At 38.7% G+C, this 27082-nt stretch overlaps 2 protein-coding genes across 9 annotated transcripts; one reads left to right on the top strand and one right to left on the bottom strand.

The window, feature by feature from the left end:
* Positions 1–16993, top strand: LOC128879911 (probable maleylacetoacetate isomerase 2). Its single transcript, XM_054129480.1, has 5 exons — positions 1–187; positions 534–585; positions 709–857; positions 938–1142; positions 1212–16993. Exons 1-5 carry the CDS (start codon positions 170–172, stop codon positions 1439–1441), a joined length of 654 nt encoding a protein of 217 aa, XP_053985455.1. The 5' UTR covers positions 1–169; the 3' UTR covers positions 1442–16993.
* LOC128879908 (RNA-binding protein Pasilla) lies at positions 12720–27082 on the bottom strand. Of its 8 annotated transcripts, none has more exons than XM_054129474.1 (6): positions 23377–25635; positions 21549–21695; positions 21303–21460; positions 20832–21183; positions 20273–20727; positions 12720–19431 (listed from the first exon to the last, which is right to left on the bottom strand). In XM_054129474.1, the coding sequence occupies exons 1-6, from the start codon at positions 23492–23494 to the stop codon at positions 19396–19398; spliced, it is 1266 nt and encodes a 421-aa protein (XP_053985449.1). In that variant the 5' UTR covers positions 23495–25635; the 3' UTR covers positions 12720–19395. The 8 variants fall into 8 exon arrangements, with proteins under 8 accessions (XP_053985449.1, XP_053985451.1, XP_053985450.1 ...); XM_054129476.1 differs by having other exon boundaries at positions 12720–16199; XM_054129475.1 differs by having other exon boundaries at positions 12720–13445.

Raw genomic sequence — 27082 nt, 5'->3', positions numbered from 1 at the left:
AGACATTGGAACGGGACGTCTGGCAATCGAATAAAAGGGGAGGGAGGAGTGATTTCGCGCGTTGAACTGATTCCGAATAATTTCCAAGAGATTCGCGAGCCACGGCGTCAACGTTTAACGATCGAGTATAGAATCGAGCAAGCGAGTCCGTCCGCGAAGACCTGACGAGATGTCCGTCATGGGAAAGGTGAGAACGAATTAATACATCTAATATATGCTGACGTTGTTGCCAGAGATCTCGCTTTTGCTAGCCCTTCCTTCGTCTCCTGCAGGACCTGTTTCTTCGACCTTCGTTCAACCAGAATTCCTATTAATTTACGAACGATGCTTTTACCTCTCTCTCTCTCTCTCTCTTGGATTATTCCCTTTGTTTACCATCTTTTATCATCGCAGTTGTATTCTATCCGCAACTATTCAATCGAATTTTAATCTTACCTCGCGAATGTACACCTTCGTCAACTCATGAAGCCGGTAAACACTGGAACGAATTTGTCGGTCGATCATTTATTTTTCGTTTCTTTCTTTCGTTTCAGCCGGTACTCTACTCCTATTGGCGGAGCTCCTGCTCGTGGAGAGTGCGAATCGGTGAGTAAAAATACAGCGTTCAATGATTTCAAGATGCTATCGTTATACTCGCGAGAGATTTCAAATAAATAAAATATTCTTCCAAATGTATCTAGTGCAATACAAAATTCTATTTTCTAACAGCACTAAACTTGAAGGAGATCCCTTACGATATAAAGCCAGTGAGCTTAATAAAAGGAGGCGGTGAGCAACATTCCAATGAGTTTCGTGAGATTAATCCCATGGAGCAGGTGCCGGCACTTCATATCGACAATCACACGTTAATAGAATCTGTGAGTATAATCCCATACGTTTTTGTATATCATATTAATGAAGAATAGAGAATGTAACTGGAAATATGTGTTGGCTGCAGTTGAATATCTTGCAATACCTGGAAGAGACCAGACCACACCGACCTTTAATGCCTGCAGATCCTGTGAAGAGAGCTAGAGTCAGGGAGATTTGCGAGGTGATTGCTAGTGGTATTCAACCGTTGCAGAATCTAGTTGTGTTGATATATGTTGGGGAAGAACGTAAGAAGGAATGGGCACAGCATTGGATTACAAGAGGTTTAACAGGTATACAAATTAATACATTAACAATGAAGATAGATAATAGAGAGATAATTGGAATTGGTTTTTTTCCAGCTGTAGAAAAATTACTGTCGTCCAGTGCAGGGAAATACTGCGTGGGGGATGAAATTACACTAGCAGACTGTTGTTTAATACCACAAATATTTAACGCGAGAAGGTTTCTCGTCGATCTGAGACCTTTCCCAACAATTTTAAGAGTAGATCGTCATTTAGAGAATCACCCTGCCTTTACCGCTGCTCACCCAAATAATCAGCCTGATTGTCCTCCAGAGGCAACCAAGTAGCAAGCAAGGCAGACCACCCTCTTCCTCTTCTAATTTTATAGAAACGGAAAGGGAGGTGGTCCAATATTTTGTAGTTCTATGGTGAGAAAAGGTGATGCAACTCTATTTTTATTGAAATTGACAACACACAATTATGTTATACATGCGATAATAACGCATGCATAGAGTTTCCGAGATCGAAACGGGAGGGGGTGAATTTTATTGATAAGGGTGTGAAGTCGTGTAACTTGGCTGTAACACCTAATGTACCAGTCTTACTTTTATTTGTTCTTCATAATTCTTTGGGATCCCTGTTAAGGATACTACAATCAAACATAGCTACAGGTATTTTAGATATTTTTTCATAGATCATTGGTTACTTGTTTGTAACGCGAATAGTGCACCTTTTGTCACTTGTGAACTACGTTTAGGTATCGAGATGGTAAACAGTGTAGAGTAGAGTATTCGACTCTGTAATAATTTTCAGTTATACGTAAAGTGAAAATACGTGATGCGTCATCTGTTCCAAGATGAGATGAAACACTGTACCATTCCCATACTTACACAGAGAATAGGAATGTTGGCTTATGTTTAATTTTGTTATGTTTTTTCAGTGGTTTTAAATGCATAATCAAAATTACTCGAATTCGTCTTCGTATAGTACTTGCATATTATTTTGTAAAGTGTATTGACCTATTCCAAATAGGTTCTGTTGTCTGAAATCAAAAGTTTACTTTTTATACTCATAATAATATAATTTTTCGATTATTTTTAGCTTACATAGATTAAGGAGAAGTGTTGCTATTAAATAATATTAGATAAAAACTTTAAATCCTTTACTGAATATAAAGTAGCAGATTCGAACGTTGCAGGATACACGCATACTAACATACATTGAATAAATAGAAAAAGAAAATGTGTAATAAGAGAACGCAATCTGCTCAAACTCCAGATAAAATACTGAGGAATGAAAAGTACAAATCAAATTTCTTTCATAAAGCATTTATCCTGTGGGTACACTTCATTTTTCCTCTATAAACTTGTGTCGGTCCACGAGTAATTGTTGGAGATATTTGATACAATGTAACTTTGGATTTCGTTGTTAACTTTAAAAGATAGAAAAGTGTGCTCGGCGTTGATATGTACCATAAGCTCGTAACGCGTACCTTGGAGGAATACATCGATTCCCCTGATACGCATATTGAGACTTAAAAAAAAAAAAACGTGGTAGAGAATTACGATTAAGATATATATTTGAAAATTGTGTAGAATGTTTCCTTGCTTCAATCTTGAGCACACTTTAATACTTTCCAATGTATTTTTTGCAGGACATAATCTTATATAGAGATACATGTTTGATCGTATCGCCTATATTGTATAACTTAAATATATTTTGTAGTTTTATACACGAACAATACGTTCATTGTGCGATAAAGACCACAGGCGTCAGGATGAAACTGAACTACAGTATCGTACGTTATCGAGAACTCGTTCTACTGACATTGTTACTGCCTGGTTCTTTCTTGCCATTGCTTTCCACGAAAGTGAAGACTAATCCTTTTTGATTTGTAACTAAATCGTACGATTAAAATGAAAACTTTCGAAAGTAATCGTTCATAGGCTCGCCTATTCGGAATTTATGTTACGAATTACTCATTAAATTAAGGTATTCCGTACCGCGTTAGGTGATAACGGAGGGGTATTTGTTTGCATGCTTCTTCAACTAGGCGGCTAGGAATTATATAATTTATACTATAACAAAGAAGAATGACAGAGATATACATTTCATACTTAGACGTGTGCATTATACAAGTGAATGATTAGATAATAATGTATATATAATTTTTATACAAGATGTTCGAATGTTGCATGCAGAAAAGCACTATCAGCCCGAATCACGTTCGAGAAGGCTGTCCATACTATCTCAGCAAGAGTATCGCATGTCGTACACATATGATAGGGGTTCGTAGAGGACGTAGGAAGGAATGCAAACAAGTGACACCCTTCGACTATAATCGCATCAAAATAATTTCTGCGTCGATCCCAACTATGGATGTAAGAAAGAAAAAAAAACGAGGTGTGATGATTGTGAGAAGGAAAATCCAACTCGTTTGTTTTTAACTCACGTGATATTTGTTATTCTTATAATTGAATAACGCGAGAGAAATGGATAATTTTCCGTGGAATTTTTTTAAACGATATCGATCTACCTTTGGTATTCAGGATATCGCGTAAAAAATTGTTAAGCTGGTCAACAAATTTGTATTGAATGGTACATCTATTAAAAAGAAAAATAAATTTTCCATTTCTCTGCACAATGCTTATCCTTTTAACGGTGAATCGATAAACTATAGTTTATAGCATACACTGCTTTTTCACTATTAGCTTGTACGCACACACGTGGAAGAGCCCGAGGCAGGAAAGTGTTTACGTAAAGCGACACAAAACGATTAGTTTCGTAGGCGTAACGTGGAAAACTGAACACAATAGAATTATTTTATAGTTTGGCAACAAATTAATTGGGGCAATAACGGACAAACCACTTTTAGAAACTTCATTTATATCGACGGTCCTAAATAGAGTTTAGTTAGGTAGTGCTACATACCATTTGTAAAAGTATGCGTGAGTAAGAGTCGTAGTAGGGGCAAATGCGAGTATGTATAATAATAATAACGATAAACGATACTTAACAAAAAGTTAACGAAACAAACAAACCGGTATGATACGCTTAGATATTTTGTAAGTGAAAATTGAATTATGTACGTTCATTGCTTACGAGGAATAATAAATTCTGTGTCATAGTGTATGTATAATTAATTTGTAGAATTCGATAATTAAAACGCCGTCGAGAACTGTGTGTACATATTTGAATATGCAGTTCTCGATCCAATAAAAGTATTCGACTGTAGACGAGTTGTGATTGGGAATCGTGAGCGATCTTATAATTGTAAGTGAACGAATCGCGCCATTGTATTTTCAATTACATTTCGAATCATTTCGAAACACCGTCTTTATTGCCATAATTATTACACTCCTATTGTAGCATCGATGCATCCTGAAATCCTGATGAAGCTAACTCGTGGTTGAACAAAATCTAGATAACTTTAATAGATAATTTAAAAAAAAAAAAAAAGAATTTCATAAACTCTACTTTGAATAGGCGGTGCGAAGTTAACGAATAACCAGACTCGCACCCAGAGGTTTTTAACTGTTTCGATATAAAATCGAACCGAGGAGATGGATGAATCAGCATAGATATGAAGAAAAATATATGCAACTTACCCAGCGAAAGGAATTTAGTGTATACCAATTCTCCTGTGGCGTGCCAAGTATTCCAAACAATTCGTACATGCGATTTAAAACTGAAACGAAGGAATCTCGTAACGTTTCGAGAGAGAATTCTTAGAAATAAATTACTTCTCCCGAGACATATCGTACCCAAGAAACCAAAAATATGTTTACCCAACTCGTCGAAAGCTTCGCGAATTATTCATCGACGAAGTTGTTCCTCTTTATTTCTTCTTTTTTTTTTTTTGTTCCATGCCATCCGTCTGAACTCCATACTCTTTCGTTTATCAATGTCTTTATTATAAATCCATCGTGTAAAAAAATACATTCCCTTATCCTAGACTGACTAGTTAGAACAGCATCTTTTTTTTTCTCTCTTTTTGTACGCCAGAATTTGTACCACTGATGGAATGCACGCGAAAACCGTATATAGCGGTGTTCAAGGTGATATGCTATTCCGAACGCGAGGTACACACGCAATAACAACACAGCTACAAAGAGACTTCGCAATAAAAATAAACGACACGGCCAGTGAGTGTACAATAGAACGATGGCGTTAAATATTAATCGAGTCCGAAATTGTACCTCTGCATTCCTGTCTCGAACGACAAAAAGAAAAAAGAAATACTGCACTTTTTTAACTCGGCCTTGAACACTAGACGAGGTAAACATTACTCTAAAGGCTTAACAACTAATTGGAATCGTCGTATTTACAGGTGCGATAGGCCAAGCCATTTTTAAAACGTTCAACTTTCGATGAACTTTCTATCAAAATTTGGAAGGCTCCCAATATGTACGTACAGAACCCAACGAAACCGATTGAAATCTATTTCTCGTGGAATTGATAGGATCAAACGCGTTCGTGCAATGGAATTTACGGAATCGCAACCTTCCCAATTTTGATAAAATTACAATTGTACGCAGAATCCATTGTGGATGGTCGCATCAGAGAGAGCAAAGAAAAATTCAAGATAGAGAGGCGTGATGGTAGGCAGAATCTTGTGAAATTCGAAGAGAAGTATCGGCGAATGAGATAATAGAGAGAAATTACGATGATCGTACAAACGACACTGAAATGGAGAAATGGATGGATTTCGATGGACCGGCGTGGATGGAGCGTGTTGTGGTTGTGGCCAGGTCATGAAATGAAGAACAACAGAATGCATTTAATGAGCGATTGTTTATTATGCTCTTATGGTCACTTGTCGTACAGGTAACGATGCTTCCTCATGAGTGAAAATAGTTAATATATATTATGTTTTTGTAATATTCTTTTTATAATTATTTAACATTGAATGGAATAACTTTGATGATGAAAGAATTAACAATTCAATGGATGCAAATAAATGTGGTTAGAGTGTAAAGTAATTATTTTAAGAGTAAAATTCAAATGCTCTGTGAACTAATCATATACATACATACATGCATACATATACATATGTATATAGACATACATATACATATATATACATATATATTAATAGTGGTGCCCAAAGTGGTCGCGGTAGGGTGAGATTTACCCTGAAACCTAGGTTCTCATTTTTTTTTTCTTTACAAACATAGAATTATCAAATAAATTAAAAAAATAAAAACGTATCGTTTCGCGTTCTTGATAAACAGAGACTTTTTTTTTTTTGCTTCGTAATATTCTTAGGCTTGCAAACAGCGTGATGCATACTCGTTTGTCGTCGCGTTCACTGATATCCGCGCAAACTTCAATTCTCTTCGATTTTCCATTTACATTTTCGACGGTTAGCAAATTCAGCGTGAAAATGTTTGAGAGACGATGGGCGTGTATAACGTCGGTTTAACGTCGAAAGAACGCAAGACGAACATGCGACACTTTGCTTGTCGAATTATCGGTTCTCTCATTTTACTATTACTTCGAAAAAAAAAAAAAAGAAAAAAAGAACAGAACCCAATCGACGAACCACAATCTTATTTACGTATACACGCATCCATCGGAAAAAGAGTTTCACGCTTCTCATTGGTATTCGATCCGTAATAATCGAGAATTATCGTTTGTGTGTGGACGATACAATCGAACGTAGAAAACTCTGTTGAAGAAACTGTCAACACAACTGCTTTGTGCTAGATCATAATTACAACGTATTTTTGTAGAAGGAAAATCGTGGGGAAATGACACACGGAGAAATAGGTTTTCTCTTCGTTCGTAAAGATTCTCTGTTATTGTTATCGTCGTGGACGAGTTTCTCTGTGTCGCGACGCACAGCCAACGCGACATTTTCCTTGCTTTCTTTCCACTTTTTTTTTCGTGTTACCAAAAACAGAACGTAAAACGCGTACAATGAGTTCCCGATCGATCCGTATCACGGACAAATCGACGACACAAGTATAATCACAACATGTGCATGTATCTCATATATGTATATTTTGTCCTAAATTATCGCTTTAGACGATTCTCGAATAATTAACAGCCCTAAGAATAGTTTTTTTTTTTGTTCGTCGAGAGAATTTTAATTTGCCTCTAAGTATGTGTATGTATAATGGTATAATGTGTACATATATATATTTATATATATATTTACTCTTTCTCTGTTTATATATATACATATATATACGTAATATATCTTTGTCTCGAAAGAACAATGCTCTACTCTTTTGCTGCTCAACTTAGCGATTAATTAAATATAGAGTCTCGATTAAATCTAAAATTCCTTGATTAACCATTTTCATAGCTAAATCGCAATACCCTTTTCGGAGGCGGGACCCTCGGAATATATATATATATATATGTATGTACATATACATATATATATTTATACACACGCATACATTTATCTTCCTCTCACATTATCTCTCTCTCTCTCTCTCTATCTCTCTCACTTTCTTACATGCGACACGCACACACACATGACAATATATATGTACAGTGAGTTTCGAAAGTATTCCTATTCCCTCGATTACCGACCTCAGATCGTTAATATATTATTTAAGATAAATGTTACAGTATCAATATCACTAACGATCCCATAAATTATCTCAAAAAACAACATCAACAATTTGAAGTCTCCAGAGGCAGTAGAAATACCCCTGGGACTCGCTGTGTATATATTAAAAAATACAATTTTGCTCGCTACTCTTTATGTACCGTTTTTTCATTCTCTATTATGTATGTATATCCTGACGGAAAGAAACAAAACGAGATAGACAGACAACCGATCGACCGTGTGACACATGTGTCGATTACCCGCGGCCAGTCGACAAAACGAGGATTTTGCGTCGATCGACACCGAGTACTTTTTTCATCGACAAACCCGATCAACCTTTTCGGCGATGGAGTTTGCCTACGTCAGATAAACTACAGCAGCTTCGTAGTCGTAAACCACTTGTAATCGAATCAAGATCAACTGACTGCTCAAAGTCACCGAGGAGAGAGAGCCACCTCCCCATTCTTCTTCCAACTGTATACAGTACAACCTCGATACTTGCACGCGAGCCTCATTGTGTTGGCGAGTAGAAGGGATGCTCATTAAGCAACGAGTGAAACGGGTACCGGAAGCCTTTTGTTTTAGACGGAAGCAGATTGTTGGTAATTGATTAACGCGATGATCACGAGCAGGGCCGTGATATGATTGGGGAGGAAGGAACCAAAGGAGCCCCTTCGAACAGTAAAATTGATTCAAGTTTTTGATGTTCTAATAAATTTTCCTCCCCAATTTGATTATAAGTCATGAATGGAAGTACATGTATCGTGAAATTGGAACTCTTTTTATAGAGGTATTTACCGCTCGCAGGATTTTTCAGCTTCGTTTTTCTGCAACTATCGAGGTCTCTACTGTACCGTTGGAATACCTCCGCCCCCGTCTGTCTGATTTGGGGTAGGTCTTCTCTCCGAGCGTCAGTGTTTCAGAGACAGAAATGGAAAACCTGCGTGCACGGGCGTTCTCTGTCTCTGAAACAAAGAGCCAAGCTCAGGTATGGCGCGAAAGTAGAAATTTCTGCTTGGCGCTATTCACGCTAAACGATGCAGTGACTTCGAGCAACCACTTGATTTCGTTCCGATAACAGTTTTCTTAACGCGTTCGTCTGCCCGCACCTGGAACCGTCAACACAACTCAAACGTCTAGAAAATTGTTTACGTTTTCGTAGCAATAAATATTCTAACTCCTAGCCTAACTACCACGGTAATACGCATCAGAGTCGCTTGGATCGTTAGATCAGACTTCGAAAAAGCTCTCGACTCGACCGTATGGACGGCGTTAGTAGTCGTGTATTCGGAACGGACTCCTCGATCGAAACTGTCTGAACTCACAGTGAGTTAAGTAAATATCCGTATCTCGCCAAATTGTCGACTTTAAGGGGATTCGGATTTCTCGAGAACACGAACTTTACAATTCTTAATGCTTCGGAATGTCTTATGTATCCAGTGTAGCGAAAATGGCGCCAATTCTACCCACAAATACATACGAACATTCCTCGTGACGTTAATTCCGCTATAATTTACCCACGTTCCCATTTTCGTTGCATCGATTCTTTATGTACCAATAGTCTGCCAATCGAACGGATTCTGGCTGATAAGGATTCGAAAACTTGCGTTCTAAACAAAAATATCAATCGCTCGAAGTCGAGGATCGAGGAGGGAGGAGACACGAATACTCGAGTGACTTACTGTGCATGTGCGTCCGTGGACAGTGAACGTGTTAAGACTTAACCTTGTCGATACTATCGGCACATATAGACGCTTGATTTTGCTCTAATAATAATCTCCGTCGAAGCCTTGCCTTCTCTTTGCAACGACACGACAGTCGAATGATTCAATTGGTTTTAAATAATACAGAGAAACGATAACCGCGAGGATCACGCGAACGTTGTAATAAGGGCAGAAGATTTTTACCGCACGAACCCGATAGATAGAAACTATACTCCCCACTAGATAGAAACTAGTTTGTTTTCTCGCTGTCGAAAGAACGATGTCAGGTTTTAACCCCTAGACGACCGCAACACTACCATAACGTTCTCTTTTGGCCACAAACACCGTGCTAGCTGGTACTCGATGTACAGTAAATTCCTGTATCAACGTGAGTTTCTACGACACACGAAAGATATTCTTTTTTTTTTTATGTAACGCAATGCTTGTACAACGCGTTATATAATTTATTCGTGTTATATAAGGAAAATTCTTGTTTCCCAATGGCATTACAAGGGAACCTGCTGTATTAATTTATTTTAATTTTCATGGGTTACTTAAGCACTGTTATCGACGATATTTCTGTCACGTTGGAACGAGAAGTCACTTGAATTACACGTACAAGTACGAAACGTAACCGAAGAAAACAACTCGGTAACGCATCGCTCATTTGCTGTAATTATGAGTTAGAATTTTGCACGATTGTAATTGCCTAGGAACGTCGCAGTGGAAATGCCAAATTGGTAAGATAAGATACCGAACTAGGCCAGAAGCATGCAATATCGTCTTTCAGTGTCATGAATGCTCACTTTTGTTAGCGTTCTGTCTATATTCGTATCTCGAACATTTATGGGTGTTGCAGCAAATGATCGATATGGAATAATAGTCGCGTACATCTAATAATTTTGTTCGTGTTTCTTCCCGGAATAGAAATAATCTCGTAAGATTAGAATTCGTTTCGATCGTAGTTAAAAGTTTCGTGACATATCGCGTACGGAAATAACTCTTGTGGTTCTAATTGCTTCAATAAAAACACAGCGATTTTAACTCGCGACGAGGTCAGTTTACTAAACGCTCGTTTAGGGGTTAAACCTTCAAAGTATGTACACAACATCGGAATAACCAATACTGATGCGAATCTTTCGAAGCGGAAGGATCTCTGTCTAAGAACCTCCGTGTTAAAGTGCCACGATGTGCGCACACGGTCGTCGTCCTCCTCTTATCATTATCACTTTATAGCCGAAGGAATGTAAGGTACAATACTTGACGAACGAGTCCCTCTATATATGTGGTACCTTTTTTTTTTCTTTTATCTGTTTCTCGCAGCCAGCTGCTCTCGAAATTCGAAATACTCGTAAGAAGATAATGCTATTTTTATTTATTTTCATTTAACGCGACCGAGCATCGTTTGGATGTCGGTTGCGGTCCTTAATCAAGGTAAAGCACAACGCGCGGCACTGCGTTTCGCGTGAAACCTCCTGTCTAGTACACTTCGTTATATGTGTGTATATACATGTCAATATAAATACATATATATATACACATATATCTTCTTTTTCTGTTTATATTCGTTTGTGTCCATTTGCGTGTATTAGGCATGCAACAATTCGCGTTATACAACTGTATAATATTCCTTTGTGTGTTGTGTGAGTGTTCAATGATGTCGAGTCGTTTCAATGAACATGAATTCGTGCACACGCGCACCTTTCTCCGGCCGCGTGTACATAATTTTCTTTATTCTTGTTTTTTTCTCCGCGACTTGGCGACTTATTAACTCTACTTATACTCAACAAGGTACTTAATAGTTTTTTTTTTCTTTTTCCATTCCTCGCCGTCTTTCTTTTCATTAAATCCCCGAGCTACTATGCGCTACTTCTACCGCGAACAACGCAACAATCTCATCAATGTTCCTCGATTATTATTCTTCATCATATATATGTATATATATACTTCTTTCTTGTTGTTTACGCACACGCACACACCCACGCAAACCACGCAAACAAACGAACACACGCACACCGAATTTTTCATCTCTTTATAGATAGGCTTATCCAAAATAATATACCGTGTGTATTAACAATCTAACGCTAAAAGTCTCACTTCCAATAAAATAACATTACAATACACTTTTGTACAACCGTATTTTTTTTTCTCCTTATTTTACTCGTAACGAGTGATTCCTAGTCGTGTTTATTAAATATGTTCTCTATCTCTCCTTTTCGTTACATTCCCTCTGTTTTCACTGTTTCATTTTAAATAGAATCTTATCTCGAATAAATTCTCTCGGTTTGCTCGCTCGTTCTACGTTTCTCGAGAAATCGTAAAAAAAGCTCCTGGTCGCTCGACCCGGAGGATTTCACGATTTCAAACGTTGTTATGCATTGCTGTTTTGAATACATCGATTGCTTTTCCAGAGTATCGCAATGCAGATACATACAGAGCAATTCGCAAAACGTGGCAAGAATATTAAAATTATATAATTCATAAAAGTAATAAATAACTATCGATTTGATTTTTGCCGTATCATTTGTAGGTTCTGAGCCATTACTGAATACCTATTGAAGTTGTTCGCATAAGAAACCATGTCATCTTCTGTTAACCCCTTGACGCACAGACATTTGTGGCGAATATAAACTATGAAACTTAACACACTCCTTTCCAGATAATCGAGGAAGTTTTTTATGCACAGCGCTTAATACATTTAATATATATCCATATAAATATATCTGTATATATTCAACGTAGTAACATATTACCCTCGTGCTTCAAAGGGTTAAAGATTATTCCTTTAAACGATACAAACGTTCACCTGAATTATCTTTATCATTTTTATGTAACGATTTATCGCTCATATTTCATGAAAGACTCCGTATGGCGAAACCCGGACAATCGAAAACGAACGAGTCAAAAACAGAGAAAGTGTCTGAGAACAGGTCGATGATCGTTTTTGTTCTGTATGTGCGTTTTGTTTACTTTTTCCTTTCTTTTGCAATTACAGATTCGCCAAAACGCGACACGGCTGTATACAAAATGGCAACTCACAAGTGGGTTCGAAAGTTTTCGCGTACAATGTACGCGTTTATACATGTATGTTGTAGCGTCTAAATGAAAACATCCGGTGAACCAGTTCAGCGTATTTTTCAAAGACTTAATTGTGGGTTTCCTCGACAAGCTTTTGCTGCACTTTCTTTTTCCTCTATGTATAACGATTAAAGTTTTGCTCTATTGTCTCATCAATGCAACGCGTACGATTTTATTTTCACCGCCATCTTTGTAACGACCATACGTCTCTTAATATGTATATCAATACTCCTTAACGCGTAACGTTACACATTTACATCAATGTTTCGTTATTTTTAATTTTTTCTTTCTTTATTTCTTTATTTTTTTTTTTAAATTCCCTTCGACTATTGTAAATTTCCATCTAGCTTCGTTATAGCGAAACATTGCAAAAAGTGGCAGTAAAAAGAATCGTCCGAAGAATATAACAATTCTTAAAGCGTTCGAATGCAACGTTTCGTCGGAAACAATGGTAGCCTCGAAAAAGGAAAAAGCACGTCTAACAAACATCACGGTGTCTCTATCGAAACGTTTCGTCGCTGTAACAGAGGCCTGCGTCGGTTTTTATCGCATTCTAATTCCGGCGAATTGAACGCACACCGAACGAACAAGCAATGGAGAATTTGATTTACAAGTAAAGCCATTGCTCGTTTTCTGTTTTCTTTGTTTGTTTTTTTTTCATTTTCTAACTAGAAGAATAATCCGCGCGTCGAAACGCGTCGTTCGCCTAATCGAGAAACTGTTGCATTATTTACAGAAAGAATTTCCATCGCTACGTTACGCAAACGAAAAAGAAAAAGAAAGAAACTCGAGGATGCGGATCGAACAATTCTTGTGTCTTGTCGTATCGTGATAAATCATTATTACATACAGTAACTCTCGCTTCTATGCACCCCGAATCGGTTCCACTCGTGTTTCTATACATCCAGTGAAGATAGCAATATCGTTGCATGCACAATAGAACCTCGATTACTGCACGGGAGGCCTCCATCATCGCGTGTTGTCGACGAGCAGAGGGGATGGTCGCTAAGCAACAAGCAGAGACGGGCAAAATTTTATAATAATAGACGAACAATAGATGAATGAAAACACAGTACACCGATCATTTCATTTTTCGCAAGTCCCCTGTTTATTTGACAAATAACGGATAAAAAGTCGCGCGTCTTTTATTCGTTATTGGAAATTATCGCCTGGACGTGTATTTTGCCTATCCCTGGCAGAAAAATTGATATTATACTGACTCGTTACTTCGATTATTGTAGACATTTACAATCCATATGTCGTCCAATGATCGAGGTTCTATTGGATCATCTGACGCGACAGATAATGGGATATGTACATTAAAAGTGAACGGGATAGAGCAATGCCAGCGAGCTTGGACAGGTAAACATCATCGCTCGCGGGATGAGATGTCCACTAATCAACATTTCTATTTTTATACATTTCATTGCGTCTTCGTGAGAGTATCGCGAACGAATGGACAAGGTTTGTATCACGAAAGTGAGTCCAACAGAAACCTCGGTCGGATTATCTTTAATTATAAAAAATTGGAAGATTTTCACAAGTGAAAAAATAGCCCGAATGAAGTCGTGTTTGGATTCAATTTCGCCAAAGATACGTCACCAATTCGTAGGGGATACTCTCGTGAAGATACCTCTGATGTTCAACACAAACATTGATTTTAACGAATAAATTATTGAATTTTTTTATATTCCTTTAGACACTCTTCGCACATATGTTCCACTAATTGTATTAATAAATCTCTTATGCCTTCTCTATAAAACATCACAGGTATAACGAGAACTTTTGATGTTTACCAAAACCGTGTGAATATTAATTAGTGGACGACACTACCCCATCCGCGACCGTTTCCCATCTGTGGCTGCTGTGGCAATGGCACTGTCTTCGTTTCCCACTTGTGCGAGTAAAATTCGGTGGCATACAAGCGTAAGGTACTGTGTTCCTATTAACTTAAATCCCTCTGTAGCTGTGTAACAATTCTTTGTACACTGGCGACAACCTAAATAATCAATATACAGGTGGTGAATGTTTTATAATACTTTGTAACGATTATATATATAAATGTATATGTATATATTTATACATATATATTTATATATATTTATATATAATGTGAAATAAAATGTATTCCGACTTTATTCAAAACAACCTGCTTTATATTGCAGAATATACACATCTTTAACAACACGTTCTACCGTTAAAACGTCAACAAGTGTGGCTGATGGGATATCAATATGGCACTAAAGTGATTAGGTGGTGTGTGTATGTGTGTGTATGTGAATGTGCGGAAAAGTAATTTGTTCTCTTTTCCGTTGTATTAAATATTCATCGACCCTTCCTTTAGCGTATTTCCATTTTCGTACGAATATTTATTACTTAACGATGAATCATCGTTATTCTTCCTGTTTATTTCTTTTTTCTCTCCCCCTCTTTGTTTCGTTCTGTAAAGGTAACTGGATTCTATGCGAGTGGAGTGATGGATGATGGAACATGAGTTATACGATGTAGCCTAGCACACACAGCCAAGTAACGTGACACGCAAAACCACCCCCGCGTGGCGACACGTGTGTCAAAATTGAATCATATTTACTGTAATAATATAGTCATATTAGAGTCGAGGCAAGTCGATGCAATTCCTACAGTTTTTTTTTTTTCATCGTTTCTCCCTTTGTTTTACTATACAACTACGTTTCCACGTGCGAGAGAGTATAATTACTTTTATCCATTCCGTAAATATTTCGTCTCGTATTAATTGGATTAAAACGTCGAGCCTGTAACGACCACTTTTATATGAAATTTCAGACTATCTACAACATCTATACCTATTAATCGTGTACGATTATTCCACGACGATTAGAGGTCGCGTGATCATCTTTACATAGAGAATGAACAATGAAATCTACCTTGAACTGTACAAAGACGAAGCGTTGTATGCGTTAAAGATCCTTCCAAATACGTTTGCCGACTTAATTAGTCTCTAACAGTGTGTTTTCTCGTTAAACAACTCGTAGGTAACATTGACTGGCCAACCAATACTGTTCTTTTTGCCACTTTGAGTAGAGGTATTCATGTGTATACAGGGTGTCCCAGAATTAATGTAGGAACCGGAAATGGGAGGTAGCTGAGACGATTCTGAACCACAATTTCGCAAAGGAAATTGTCGTTCAGAATCGTCTCAACTACCTCCCATTTCCGGTTCTGACACTAATACTAAGTCACCCTCTGTATTTTTTTTGCCGATGAAAAGACGGAAATTGTTGAACGCGCGACAAATAGATTCAACTCAACGCGACACGCGAAATCTGAGAATGTAAAGTGAAGTATTCGAGATTGATCTTTGCTCAAACGTGCGAACAATAAACTTTTTTAATGCACAGTTAGTTTTACTACCCGATGAACACTTAGGATTCTTTTCTAATATCGACGACACTAACATTGTACGGACGTAGAAATTGCAAAAAGGAAATACATACTTATATTTAGACTGACTGATCGCTATGGTTTTTGTATACGTATCTCTTTTTTTTATTTCTTAGCAATAATGCAAGAAGATCGTAACGTTTCGAACAATAACAACGGGAAACGGATATCGCAAGATCGTCCGTGACATCTTGACAGAATCTTATAGATGTCATTGTGCATAAAATTTTGCTTTTCTGCGTGTTCAACGCTAACACTGCTACGTTACGCAGAGAAATCATCCGTTCTTGTTTACTCCTTGGCGATGAACTTTTTTCGTATGCCATCGAGTTACTTTTCCTGCGCAAATAAATTCTCTAATTTAACACGCTACCAATCGTATCGTGGCATTTTTTTTTTCATGTACTGGCAGCCGATGAACATATCCCTCAACTCCATCACAGCTAGTCTTATACGTAATCTGTTCTACTAAGGAATGTGTTTACTGAGAAAACCGTAACCTAATCTAATTACCTTGTGCTACCTACAAGTTGTTTTGGCATGGAGATTTAATCGCGAGAATATGCTACTTTTTTTTATCAATGCGCATGAATAATTTGATACCTATACATCGATCGAGTCGAACGAAGATAATTGCTTTGATTTTCGTTTACGAGAAATCAGGTGAGAGAAAGTCGCGATAACGATTGTTCAATGTATCGATAATATTAAAAATATTGCAGCTCTCTGATGACGTAACACTGAATACGTTAATTCATTAGAACGAAATATTCTGCGTTAAAAAAAAAAAAACATATTTCCTTGCTTATAAAAAAAAAAAATTAAAAAAAATGTAAAGGAAGAAAACTGTTACTTGTAACAAGCACAAAGTATGTAGAAACCCTTGTCGAAGCGAAGCTAAGTTTTTAATCTACTTTATAATGTACAAATTTAGTGCGTTGCTAGATTTAGGTACACTAGTACAAGTATTCGTGAGCATTACGCATGACAGAAGTATGAATCGATGCATAAATTAAGATATCGAATTTTTTTAGTACATCTTGTTTTACTCAAATCATTTCGAACACACCTGGCTATCAGCAGTCAACGAGTGAGTTATAAAGTAGAAATAATAATAATAATAATAATAATAATAATAATTAAAAAAAAAACAAAAAAAAAAGACTGGCAATAAGATTAGACTGAGAATTGCCAATAATAGATCTAATGTGATGATGCGGATGATTAGTGAGAAATTACTGTACGTAGCTAACGTAGAGAAATATTATGCTGCCGTTAGTAGTAATAGCGCGATGACCATTCAAATAAATCGATTTATAAATTAAATTAATTGCTATATATACGTGACATTCGTAGCATGTTCTATTTAAAATTTTCGAATTGATCTATCTACAGCAACTTAATAATAGTTTGCATCTTCTGTGTCATTGTGTAGTTTGCATCATTTGCGTATTCTGTAACTTCCTTTTCAATGTATTTGGGCAACACAGTGAAGTTCAATTGATTATAGTTCACATAGAATTTATGGATAAACTTAAAACCATGTTTCACGTACGCGGACGCAAAAATATTTTACCAACAATGTTTATAATATCATTCCATTCTATATATATATATTTATATATATTTATATGTTTCTTTATATATATGTTCGTTTTACAGGCACAAATATATATACATACACACACGCGCGCACACATATACATATATACGTTTGTGCCTGTGTATATATAAATATACACATATATATTATTTTTTTTCTTTTAGATATATGAATTCTCTTTTTTTAATAATCTAATTCAAACTTTTCATGTGTGCGCGCGCGTATGTATATATATATACATACACTTACGTGTGTATATACATATACACGCTCACCACACACACACACAACACACGCGCAAACATATAAATTTATTTTCTCTGTCTCTCACTCTCTCGTTCTCTCTGTGTAATATATTATTATTACTCATGTTATACGATATTTATAAATATACAAGTTATTATATTAAAGAGCGGTGAGCCAGCGCCTTCAGCTACGAATTGTACTCGTGTACATTTATATATTTCATTTGACGCTATAGCTAACTTTTTCTCAGTTATTTGAACTAAACCCATTATTGATTATCGCCTATCCCTTATACCACCCCCTTTTTTCTTCTATTACCTACCCCCTAACAAAACAATGATTCGTAACTGTCTGTTATCGATAGATGGTGTAATCCTTTCTCACCTAGCAATAGAGCGTAGCTGTATTTTATACCAATAATTATCAACACAGACAAGATTATTACTAGCTAAAATCCATTCTCTATCTAACTTGATTTGATTCAATGTCAAAGTGCAACGGTTAAAGATTTGGTTGGCTTAAATAGAATCTTATATAAAGCAGTATCATACAGAACCCAAGGTTGTATGACATGGGCTGCTGATCATAACAGACTCTATATGCAAGAGTAAACACGTGTAATCAAATAATCTCAATTTTCATGCTATGCCTAAGGTACTTCGATCATTGCACGGAAAAGAAACGTTGGCTAAACGGAACTTCTTTTCCTATGTTCAATATGTATAATATCAATACATTAATAAAACTGTCGTAAAAGTTTGTTTGTTTGCTTTTTTTTTTCTTTTTTTTGAAACAAAGAGAAACGAACACGTTGACGGGAGGAAATATGATTGACAATTAAACTATTGAGAACGCATGTATACAAATATAAACATTTCAACGTGATAATAAAAATTGTATTCATGCAAACTATAACGTAAAGGAATGACGAAAACAAGGTTTTTGTCAGAGCTTTTCATTTAGCAAGTGTCGACAAATGTAAAACTGTTATTAATCCGAATTGTATTCAACTGATAAACCTTGAAACTAAAAATAATTAGACGAAAGTTTTAATATACGAAGTGTTATCTACAAGATCGTGTTGTAACCGTAGTGAAATCATTGCTCGTGAATCGCGTCTGAACGAACCGAGTCGTATTTATCCTAGCGCCTTGGTAGAACGAACTCTCCGTTCTTAAGGCATATGTAAAGAAATAGTGAGACTCGACGCTAATATAATTTCGTGTACACTAATCTAAGCACGATAATATACAGTTGGAAGAAGTTTCTTTTGAGAAATAAAAGCTTCAGGGTTGAGAATAAAACTTGGCAATAAGGTATTATGTTACTCGTTTAGCTGGACCAGCCAGCATCGTAAATATATAAATATATATTTTTATACGTAGAATAGCTCTCCCTTTGTATATATATTTATCTTCCAGCCAAGTTATTTCTGCCTCGTATATGTAAGATCTTTGGTTTTGCCAAGGTATTATTCCGTACTTAAAAAACGCGTTAAAATAGTATGTCAAGCAAGAGTAACATCGCTCAAACAGCCTAATCATTTCATAGTTCAAGGAACAGTTCAATACAATAATTATGGAATCTTTTTGTAAAAACGAATGTAAGTTGAGTTACAGGACACTAAACAAAGTACTAATCTTCGAATCGAAGTCATTCAATTGCGAGTTCTGTATGACCTTGTAACTAAGCGTGTCTCGTATCAGTAGTTGGATTATGCTTCTATAAAAAAAAAAAAGGAAAAAATTGTTTTTATAAAACGAAACAATTATCCATGTAAACATCTCTGTCTCGATCTTTCAAGAGTAATATTATGGCCGAATTGTGCCATTTCATCTCTAATGGAACAATAGGTTTTATCATGCCATCTTTTCAATATGCTATACCATACAACTAGATATATTATGTGACTCTGATGTGGTATGTGTGTTATTCGTGATAAAGCCCCGTAACGTGGTGTATCACAGAACAATTGTAGTAGTTATCATATAACATGTAATATTTATATATCATAATTATCTTAAAAGATTGATAAATGTTGACGAGCCATGATGGATGCATGAATAGTGATGTGAGAATGCAAGCGCTATAGTGATGTAGCGATAGATGACAACGGGTGGTAGGTGGTAGTGGTGGACGAGTGTTTTAAAAGACAGGAGAAGAGAGCTACCGCGCCATCATCTCAAAATGCGAAGAGGTGAATAACGGAGCTCAATAATGGGGATGAACAAAAGTACTGTACTTGAAATCAATGGATTATATTGGCGAGGGCATTCTGACGTGCTCGTTTTGCCTCCTCTTCGCTGATCCTCTGCTCAATTAAATATTGAGCAGTGCCGATCGCATTAGGATAACCCGTGATAGTCACTATGCGGTTCCTGGTACCAGGAGCGAACATGCCCTTCTTAGAGATTTGTATGTTGGCGCCACTTAAGTGCTGAATCTCAATGAGGGCACGACCACCGGGTCCCAGAATAGCTCCCACTATAACCTCTGCAATTTCTATGTCTACTTTCTTGGTCTCCTTGTTGTTGGCGTCTACCTGTGTAGGACTCTTACTTACAAGCGATAACTGGTTAGTGCCCAGGCCAAACGAATTGTTGTTTAGATGAATAGCACTGGCGGCTGTGTTGTTCTGTCTGAACGGATCAAAGGGTTCATATCTGTCGAGCGTATTGCGTGGCGTTGGTGAAGTCGATCCGAGAGCAGGAACCGTTCCAATTGGCCCAAACACTCCGCCGTTATTGTTCGAACCGTTCGCTGTAGTGGTAGTGTCCATAGGATTTCCAAGGTAACTCATGCTCGAGGGCATCCCAATGCCCATCCCGAGGATGTTGTACTTGGCGAGAGTTGCAATAGCAGACAAAATTTCGGTGGCAGCAGGTTCCGAGAAACCCGATGTCCGTAAATTTAACTTTATATGTTCCAACAATTGCGTTGTTACGGGTGTTGTGCCCGCTGTTATTGCAGCTCCTAAGTTCAAGTTCAAACTGAGACCAGCACCATTCAAGAGACTAACTGTGAACAGAAATTTGCACCGATACGATAATTAGATTTACTGAGACACACAGTCTTCGTTCATCCATCCATTTATAAATATTTCAAAGTGATCGAAAGCTTACCTGTGTTAATGCCAGCCGTAGAAGTATACGTGGGAGTAGTTGTCGGAGCTTGAGCATAAGGGCTGCCCGTTGGATTGTAATTGGCTACAGGACCGCTTACGTCAGCGTAACTAACATTAGGGCATGTACCGCTTTGCGGGTCGTCTGCCACTTTTGCTAATATCATCATTAATGCATTACGGTTATTCTCTTTTTCTCCGATCACCGTTATACATCTTTCTTGCAAAGATACGTCTTTTGCTTTTTGACTTATTTGAACGTACGACCCAGATTCTTCTTTAATTTGTTTAATATAATTTCCAGCTTTACCTATTATCATTCCTGCTGTGCTATTAGGTACCAAAATTTTGACCTGAAATGATAAATCAATTATTTCGTGTAAACTGAAAACATTTTATAATTAGGTTGTACAGATATTAACATGTATAAAATATATGTAATTATGAAAGGTAAGATAGACTACATTTTTACCTGCTTGTCTCTCTCTGCTGTAGTCTTTCCAGATTCAAAGTCAACAGTTGTTTTCAATGTGAGATCTGGTTTCTCACGTATCTTATCCATAATAAAATCCATGACTGCCATTATGGCCTCCAAACTGCCTGTTATTAAACATACCCTTTCTGTGGTTCCTGTAAAGTAGGAGAGATTAAATGTAGATAATATTATAAGTATATTCTACAGGAATAAACAAAGCACAGGTTGATTTCTGTACGATACCTGGGTAGAAGTCATGAGATTTAGACATTTTGACTCTAGCTCCTGTATCTTTTTGTAATTGGGCAATGGTGTCTCCACCTTTTCCAATAATAGCTCCTGCAGCCACACCAGGAACCAATACTTTGAGGTGATACGTTCCATCTCCTCCTACAAAATACCAATTTCACTCAAGAATTAATGAGTTAATTCCATTGAGAGCAAAAGTGGTATAGATAAAAAAAGGAATTCCTTTTCTGTAATATAAATAAAACAGAAAGAGAGTTCTTCAAGAAAATTCTAATTAATAATATTGAACACAAGGAAGCAACTGTTACTTCTGTACAATGGAAACGTTAATGATGAACACATCGTGTATAAATAAATACTACTAAAAGTTCAAAGAGCACAAACTATCCCAACATAACTTTACCACGAAAAGGTATTTCTCTAGGAAAAATTTACGATACTTTTTGATTAACACGTTACACAGACTCGCAACTGCTCCAAAGTAATTCCGAATCGAACACGGAATCACGAGTACCATGCGTCACACGGGTGCAACCGGCCAACACCATCGAAAACGCGAATACGAAGTTGGACGAACGATCGCATAGGTAATAGTTCGAACGGGGGATAAGGTGAACGCGATGCGAAACAGCACAAAGTTGCTTCTGCGTCGAGGGCAAACAGCTGTTTGACAGATGGAAGCCCTGTGCGCTCGCTCGCTTCGCGTCGACCTTGACCCGCAACCTCGGCAGCGGAACGGTGTGCCTGCCTGGCTGACAACTCACCGATACGCCACATCCTAATAACCGCCACTCGAAAACGGCTAGCAGAGAGCGCGTTTCCCTTAGTACGAACTTAACGCGATAACGGCGGCACTGCACTATAGGGGGAATGCGGCAGGGTATCGTACACGGCACGCGTAAGGATGAAACGCGGTGTACAGCCACTTCCGATGTTCCTGTCGCGAACTCGGCGATCCGATGTAACGGCAGGGACAAAATTGCACAGTCACCGAATGCGATCGACAGTCACCGCCGCGGCAACGATTCTCCATTAACGATGTTCACAAAGGCACGACCGCCCACGCAGGAACAACGACGAGAATGACGATGACGATGACGATGACAATGACGATGACGGTGACAGCGAACAAACCGCGGGGAAGACCGAGAGGTGAAAGAGGACGATGTTGTCGATTAACTTCGTGGAAGAAGAGAAGGCGGAGTAAGGAGGAGGAGGAGGCGGCGGAGGAGAAGGACAGAGGGAGAGAGAGAGAGAGAGAGAGAGAGAGAGAGAGAGAGAGAGAGAGAGGATATGACAATGATGACGTTGTGACAACCGAAACGAACGTCAACGTAAAAAGAAAGAAAAAAAAACACCGTTACAGGTGCCGCGAGTACAAGTTCGCGGTCACCAGATATCGGGCTGACCAGATAGCGAAAAGGATCGAGGGAAAAGGGGAGAGAACCCGCGAGGCTGAGGAAAAGAGAAGGAGACGTGGCACGAGAGGATGCGCGAACCGCTGTGCGGTGCACCGTGTTCGCGTTCGTCAGGCGTTCGAGAAGTGGGAAATGAAAGGGAGCAGCCTAGGCGAGCGAGGCGATCGCTGTGTCAACAGCAGCACCACCAGCGAGACAAGACAAGATTGTCAAAGGCGAGCGAGAGAGCAAAGAGCGTGACGAAGTCGGTGAAACTGTGTACTTTATCGGATGTATATACGTGCATATTTGGGGGCAACAGGGGGAGGGGCAGAGGGGGGACGGCCAGGGGGGCATCGACGAAGGTATCACAGAGGAGAATCGGATAACGGAGACATACGATTGACAACACGCGGTGAAAATACCTGATCCGTAATGTGACCTCTTCGTCGCGCCATTTTCCGTGTCGCAATCGAGTGGCCGCTTCCTGGAGTCTGCAATCTCCGGGGAGGGACACGTCTCCATTCCTGAATCGGCGGCCATCTTGGCTCGTTCGTCACGCACACACAAGAGTGAAACGGGGAGAGAGAAAGAGATATATAACGCGTATGTGTATGTATGCCTCTGCGTGCAACGAGCGTATGTATACGTTTGTGTGTGTGCGCGCGCGTATATAACGTGTATATATATATATAGGTGTATATATATACTTGGTTGACACACAGAGAGAAAGACGATGGCCGCGACCGGGGGCGAGTGTCGTCCAAAGAAGCAAAGGCGATCGGAGGAGACACACCACTCACAAACCGGACGAACGAACGAACGAACGTACGCACGACCACGATAGCTGGATTCAGGCGGAAGGAAGGGAGACCGACCACGGACGTACGTACGAACGTACGGACGAACAAACAGCGGACGATCTCTCGCGGGGTGCCGCGTCTCACTGGCGACTGCTCGCGGCTCCCTTGCCAACCAGCTGGTTGATACTCGATGGTGTGTGCCTCGGCCCTCGCGTTCCTCTCTCGCCCTCTATCTTCGTCTCGCTCCTATGAGCTCCGATTGCCGGACCACCTCTCTCTTTCCCACCAGCCCTCGCGGGCTCTGTACACCAGGAACGTAACGTTCGACCTGCACCATGGGCGCCTTACCTTTGAGGGCCCGATGCATCGATTCGATATTTTTCCTTATCTGAGCGCTCCGCACAAATTCAGAATTCTTCGAAATTGACGCGTATGTTACTAAACCCCGCTATAAATTCCAGGAACTTCATATTCGTTGGCATACCAAGCTTCTACGATCGAGCATTAGATGTTGTATATTATATAATTTATTAGCATTGCTTCGCTGCTTTCGCAAGCACGTCTAACCGATTTAGCAGATATGTATTTCAAAGATCTCGTTTAGCAAATTTCGCCTACGATCTAACGCGAATTAATATCGTATCGATAAATCTTTCTATCGATTGATTTCAGTGCTAATCCTCATGCAGTTACGACTTACGGTATACCACGCGTACAAACGATGCTTTTGTAGAAGGGGTAACTTATTTATTACATTGCTAGATAATATTCGTACGCGAGAGTAAAACTGTCTACGCTGTAAAAACTATTTTCCCCGCCAAGGCCGTTAATCTCGTTGTCGTTGGTGCGCACTGCGGTATGACATCATAGTTCGTGTACAAAACGAACGTGGGACGCCTTTGATTTTTACTGGCGATCCGAAATGTACGATTGCAAGGGTTTATCGGGCGTCATAGTTAAATGACATTTTATCACCGCGAGTCGAAACATTCTACGTCGATTTCCCTGTGTTCTTCGTTAGCTTAACATAATCGTCGAGCATCGAAACGGGTTTCCGTTGCAAATGCTGCATTAGACTATCTTGAAAAGCAACGTTCTGTCGTTTAAAGTATCCATTAACTGTAAATTATGAGGTACCATTCGTTATCTCTAGCCAGCCCAAGGGGAAGTACAGCCATGTTGCTTCGAAAAGTGACAATACGTGTGAATATGTTACGAACACGACGTTCTTTACAAATATTTCTCTATGCACATATAGTTACGGTTACAAAGGAAGTATTTTTAAAACTCTTATCTGAGGAAGGAACGCGAATTAGTGAACGTTATTGGTTTGAAACCGAATCGCGTGGTTACATACATAACTTTTCGAGCACAAATAGTCCCCGACACAACAAATGTTTAATATACAGTACAATGATTATCGTTCTATCAATGCGCACGATCAAGTTACGTCCACTACCGCACACTAAATGTTTTCCTTTTACCGATCAGACAATGTAATCATCAGCGAAGCTCGTATGCAACATATCATACGTATTGTCTTCTAATAACAATTACGCGCACATAGGATCGATTTGTATTTACCGTGATGAATCATATTTTCTGGTGGTCTAACTGATTTACCATCGAAACAAATAAAATTCCATGTAACACATAATTAAAATAAAAATTTATTTCATGTTACAATCAGTCGTAAAAATCAGCAAAATTATATACTGAAAACCGCTCAGTCAACGGTCGCGTGTCGCAATGCTGTTACTTGTTAAATGTGAACGTGTATCTAGCTGGACTACAGGGCTACCGACAACAGCGACAATTCGCGAAATGCGCGGGCTCTTCCCTCCCGAAAGGTTGTCTTTAAGCCACGAGGTGGCTCCTGAGTGCTATTAAACGTACGTCAGATAATACGAACCGCGTTCAGACATGTGCGCGTACGACATCTCTCGTGATCTTCGTCTCACCTGTACGAATTAATTTGTCCATCCCGTGCCACTTCCGGTTCAGGCCCTCGTGTTTGTAGAATTCAGGCGCGAACCCATCGACTGTGTATACTGACCGCGTATACGGAGTGTCACAGTGCCTCTCCGTATCCGTTTGTACATATAAGTGCACGGTACATACACCTATTCTGTCATGAATTTTTCGAGCGATGGGAGCCTACCTAGTGTAGCTCGGTATATGTATAATCACCGCACGACCTCGCGTCGATTGCACTTCTCTCCCGTATGACGTTTACCGTGCTTCGCTACCGATTACACTGTTTCGAACTTCTGCACCAAGTGCGCAACGTACTGCTTAACGAGCGTATCAATCGCATTTTTAGCGATCGAGATTAACGATTTAGATCCGAACGGCAAATCTGATTAACATTACTATGTTATGAAATTAATAATCTTTTGCTTGTTTGTAAAAAGCACCCCGACGGTACACGAATTTTTTCCTAAACTCTGCGGTCGTGTTAATTATCGGAAAGTAATGATAAGAGAGCTACGACTGTTCGTGATTGAAATTTAGGAAAACAGCCACTTGAATCTGGCGATTGGGTAATGATCTTGGAATCTTTTCCCTTATTGCGTCACGTGTCCAGTGGGTTTGGATGAAGTAGCGTCTCTATGTATATACATATACATACATATACGTATACTTCCACGCATACATATGTACACGTATATGTACATACGACTATTCCTAACCGGTTTATCGGACGATGCGATTTCTGATTGTGATACATAGACGGTTTCTCAGGATAGTTACCTAACCGCTAAAGAAATAAGTTCCTTTAATGTATTGTCCTTGTCCCACAGCAACTCGAGTGAACGAGCTAGATCCCTTGCACTCTTTTAGACTCCGGGTTAGCAGGCTATCCATCTATACTTACGCGTGAGCGCATATTGTGCTGCACGCACGATGCATACATTTAAATGCTTATCCAAGGCCGTTGCTTTCTGACACATCGCACGCTGCTGTTAATACGTTACTCATAAAATCATGGGTCATGCCTCTTACGAAGCTTCTCATCTGTAATGTTGATAAGATTAGACGCCCAAAGATTTCGAAGTTTCCAGTCGAACGAATAATATTTATCTGCTGGAATGCAACCCGGTATGTACGTAACGACGGTTCGACGAGTCCTAAATCGATACATATTTAACGAAATACAATTATACGAGACGATTCGACAAATATATTAGCTTCCGCGTATCGAATATTATGCAAGCAGAGCAGTACGATTCCTTGCTACGTTGACCTCATTTCTTGGTTGACCTTAATATCGCACAAGGTACTCCAACCTGACCTATATAGCACCTTCAGTCTATCAGCTCTTTGG

The sequence above is a fragment of the Hylaeus volcanicus genome, chromosome 7 (assembly GCF_026283585.1).
Source record: "Hylaeus volcanicus isolate JK05 chromosome 7, UHH_iyHylVolc1.0_haploid, whole genome shotgun sequence".
NCBI lineage: Eukaryota > Metazoa > Arthropoda > Insecta > Hymenoptera > Colletidae > Hylaeus > Hylaeus volcanicus.
The sequence above is the reverse complement of the archived record's forward strand: the minus strand, read 5'-3'. Positions and strand labels throughout refer to the sequence as shown.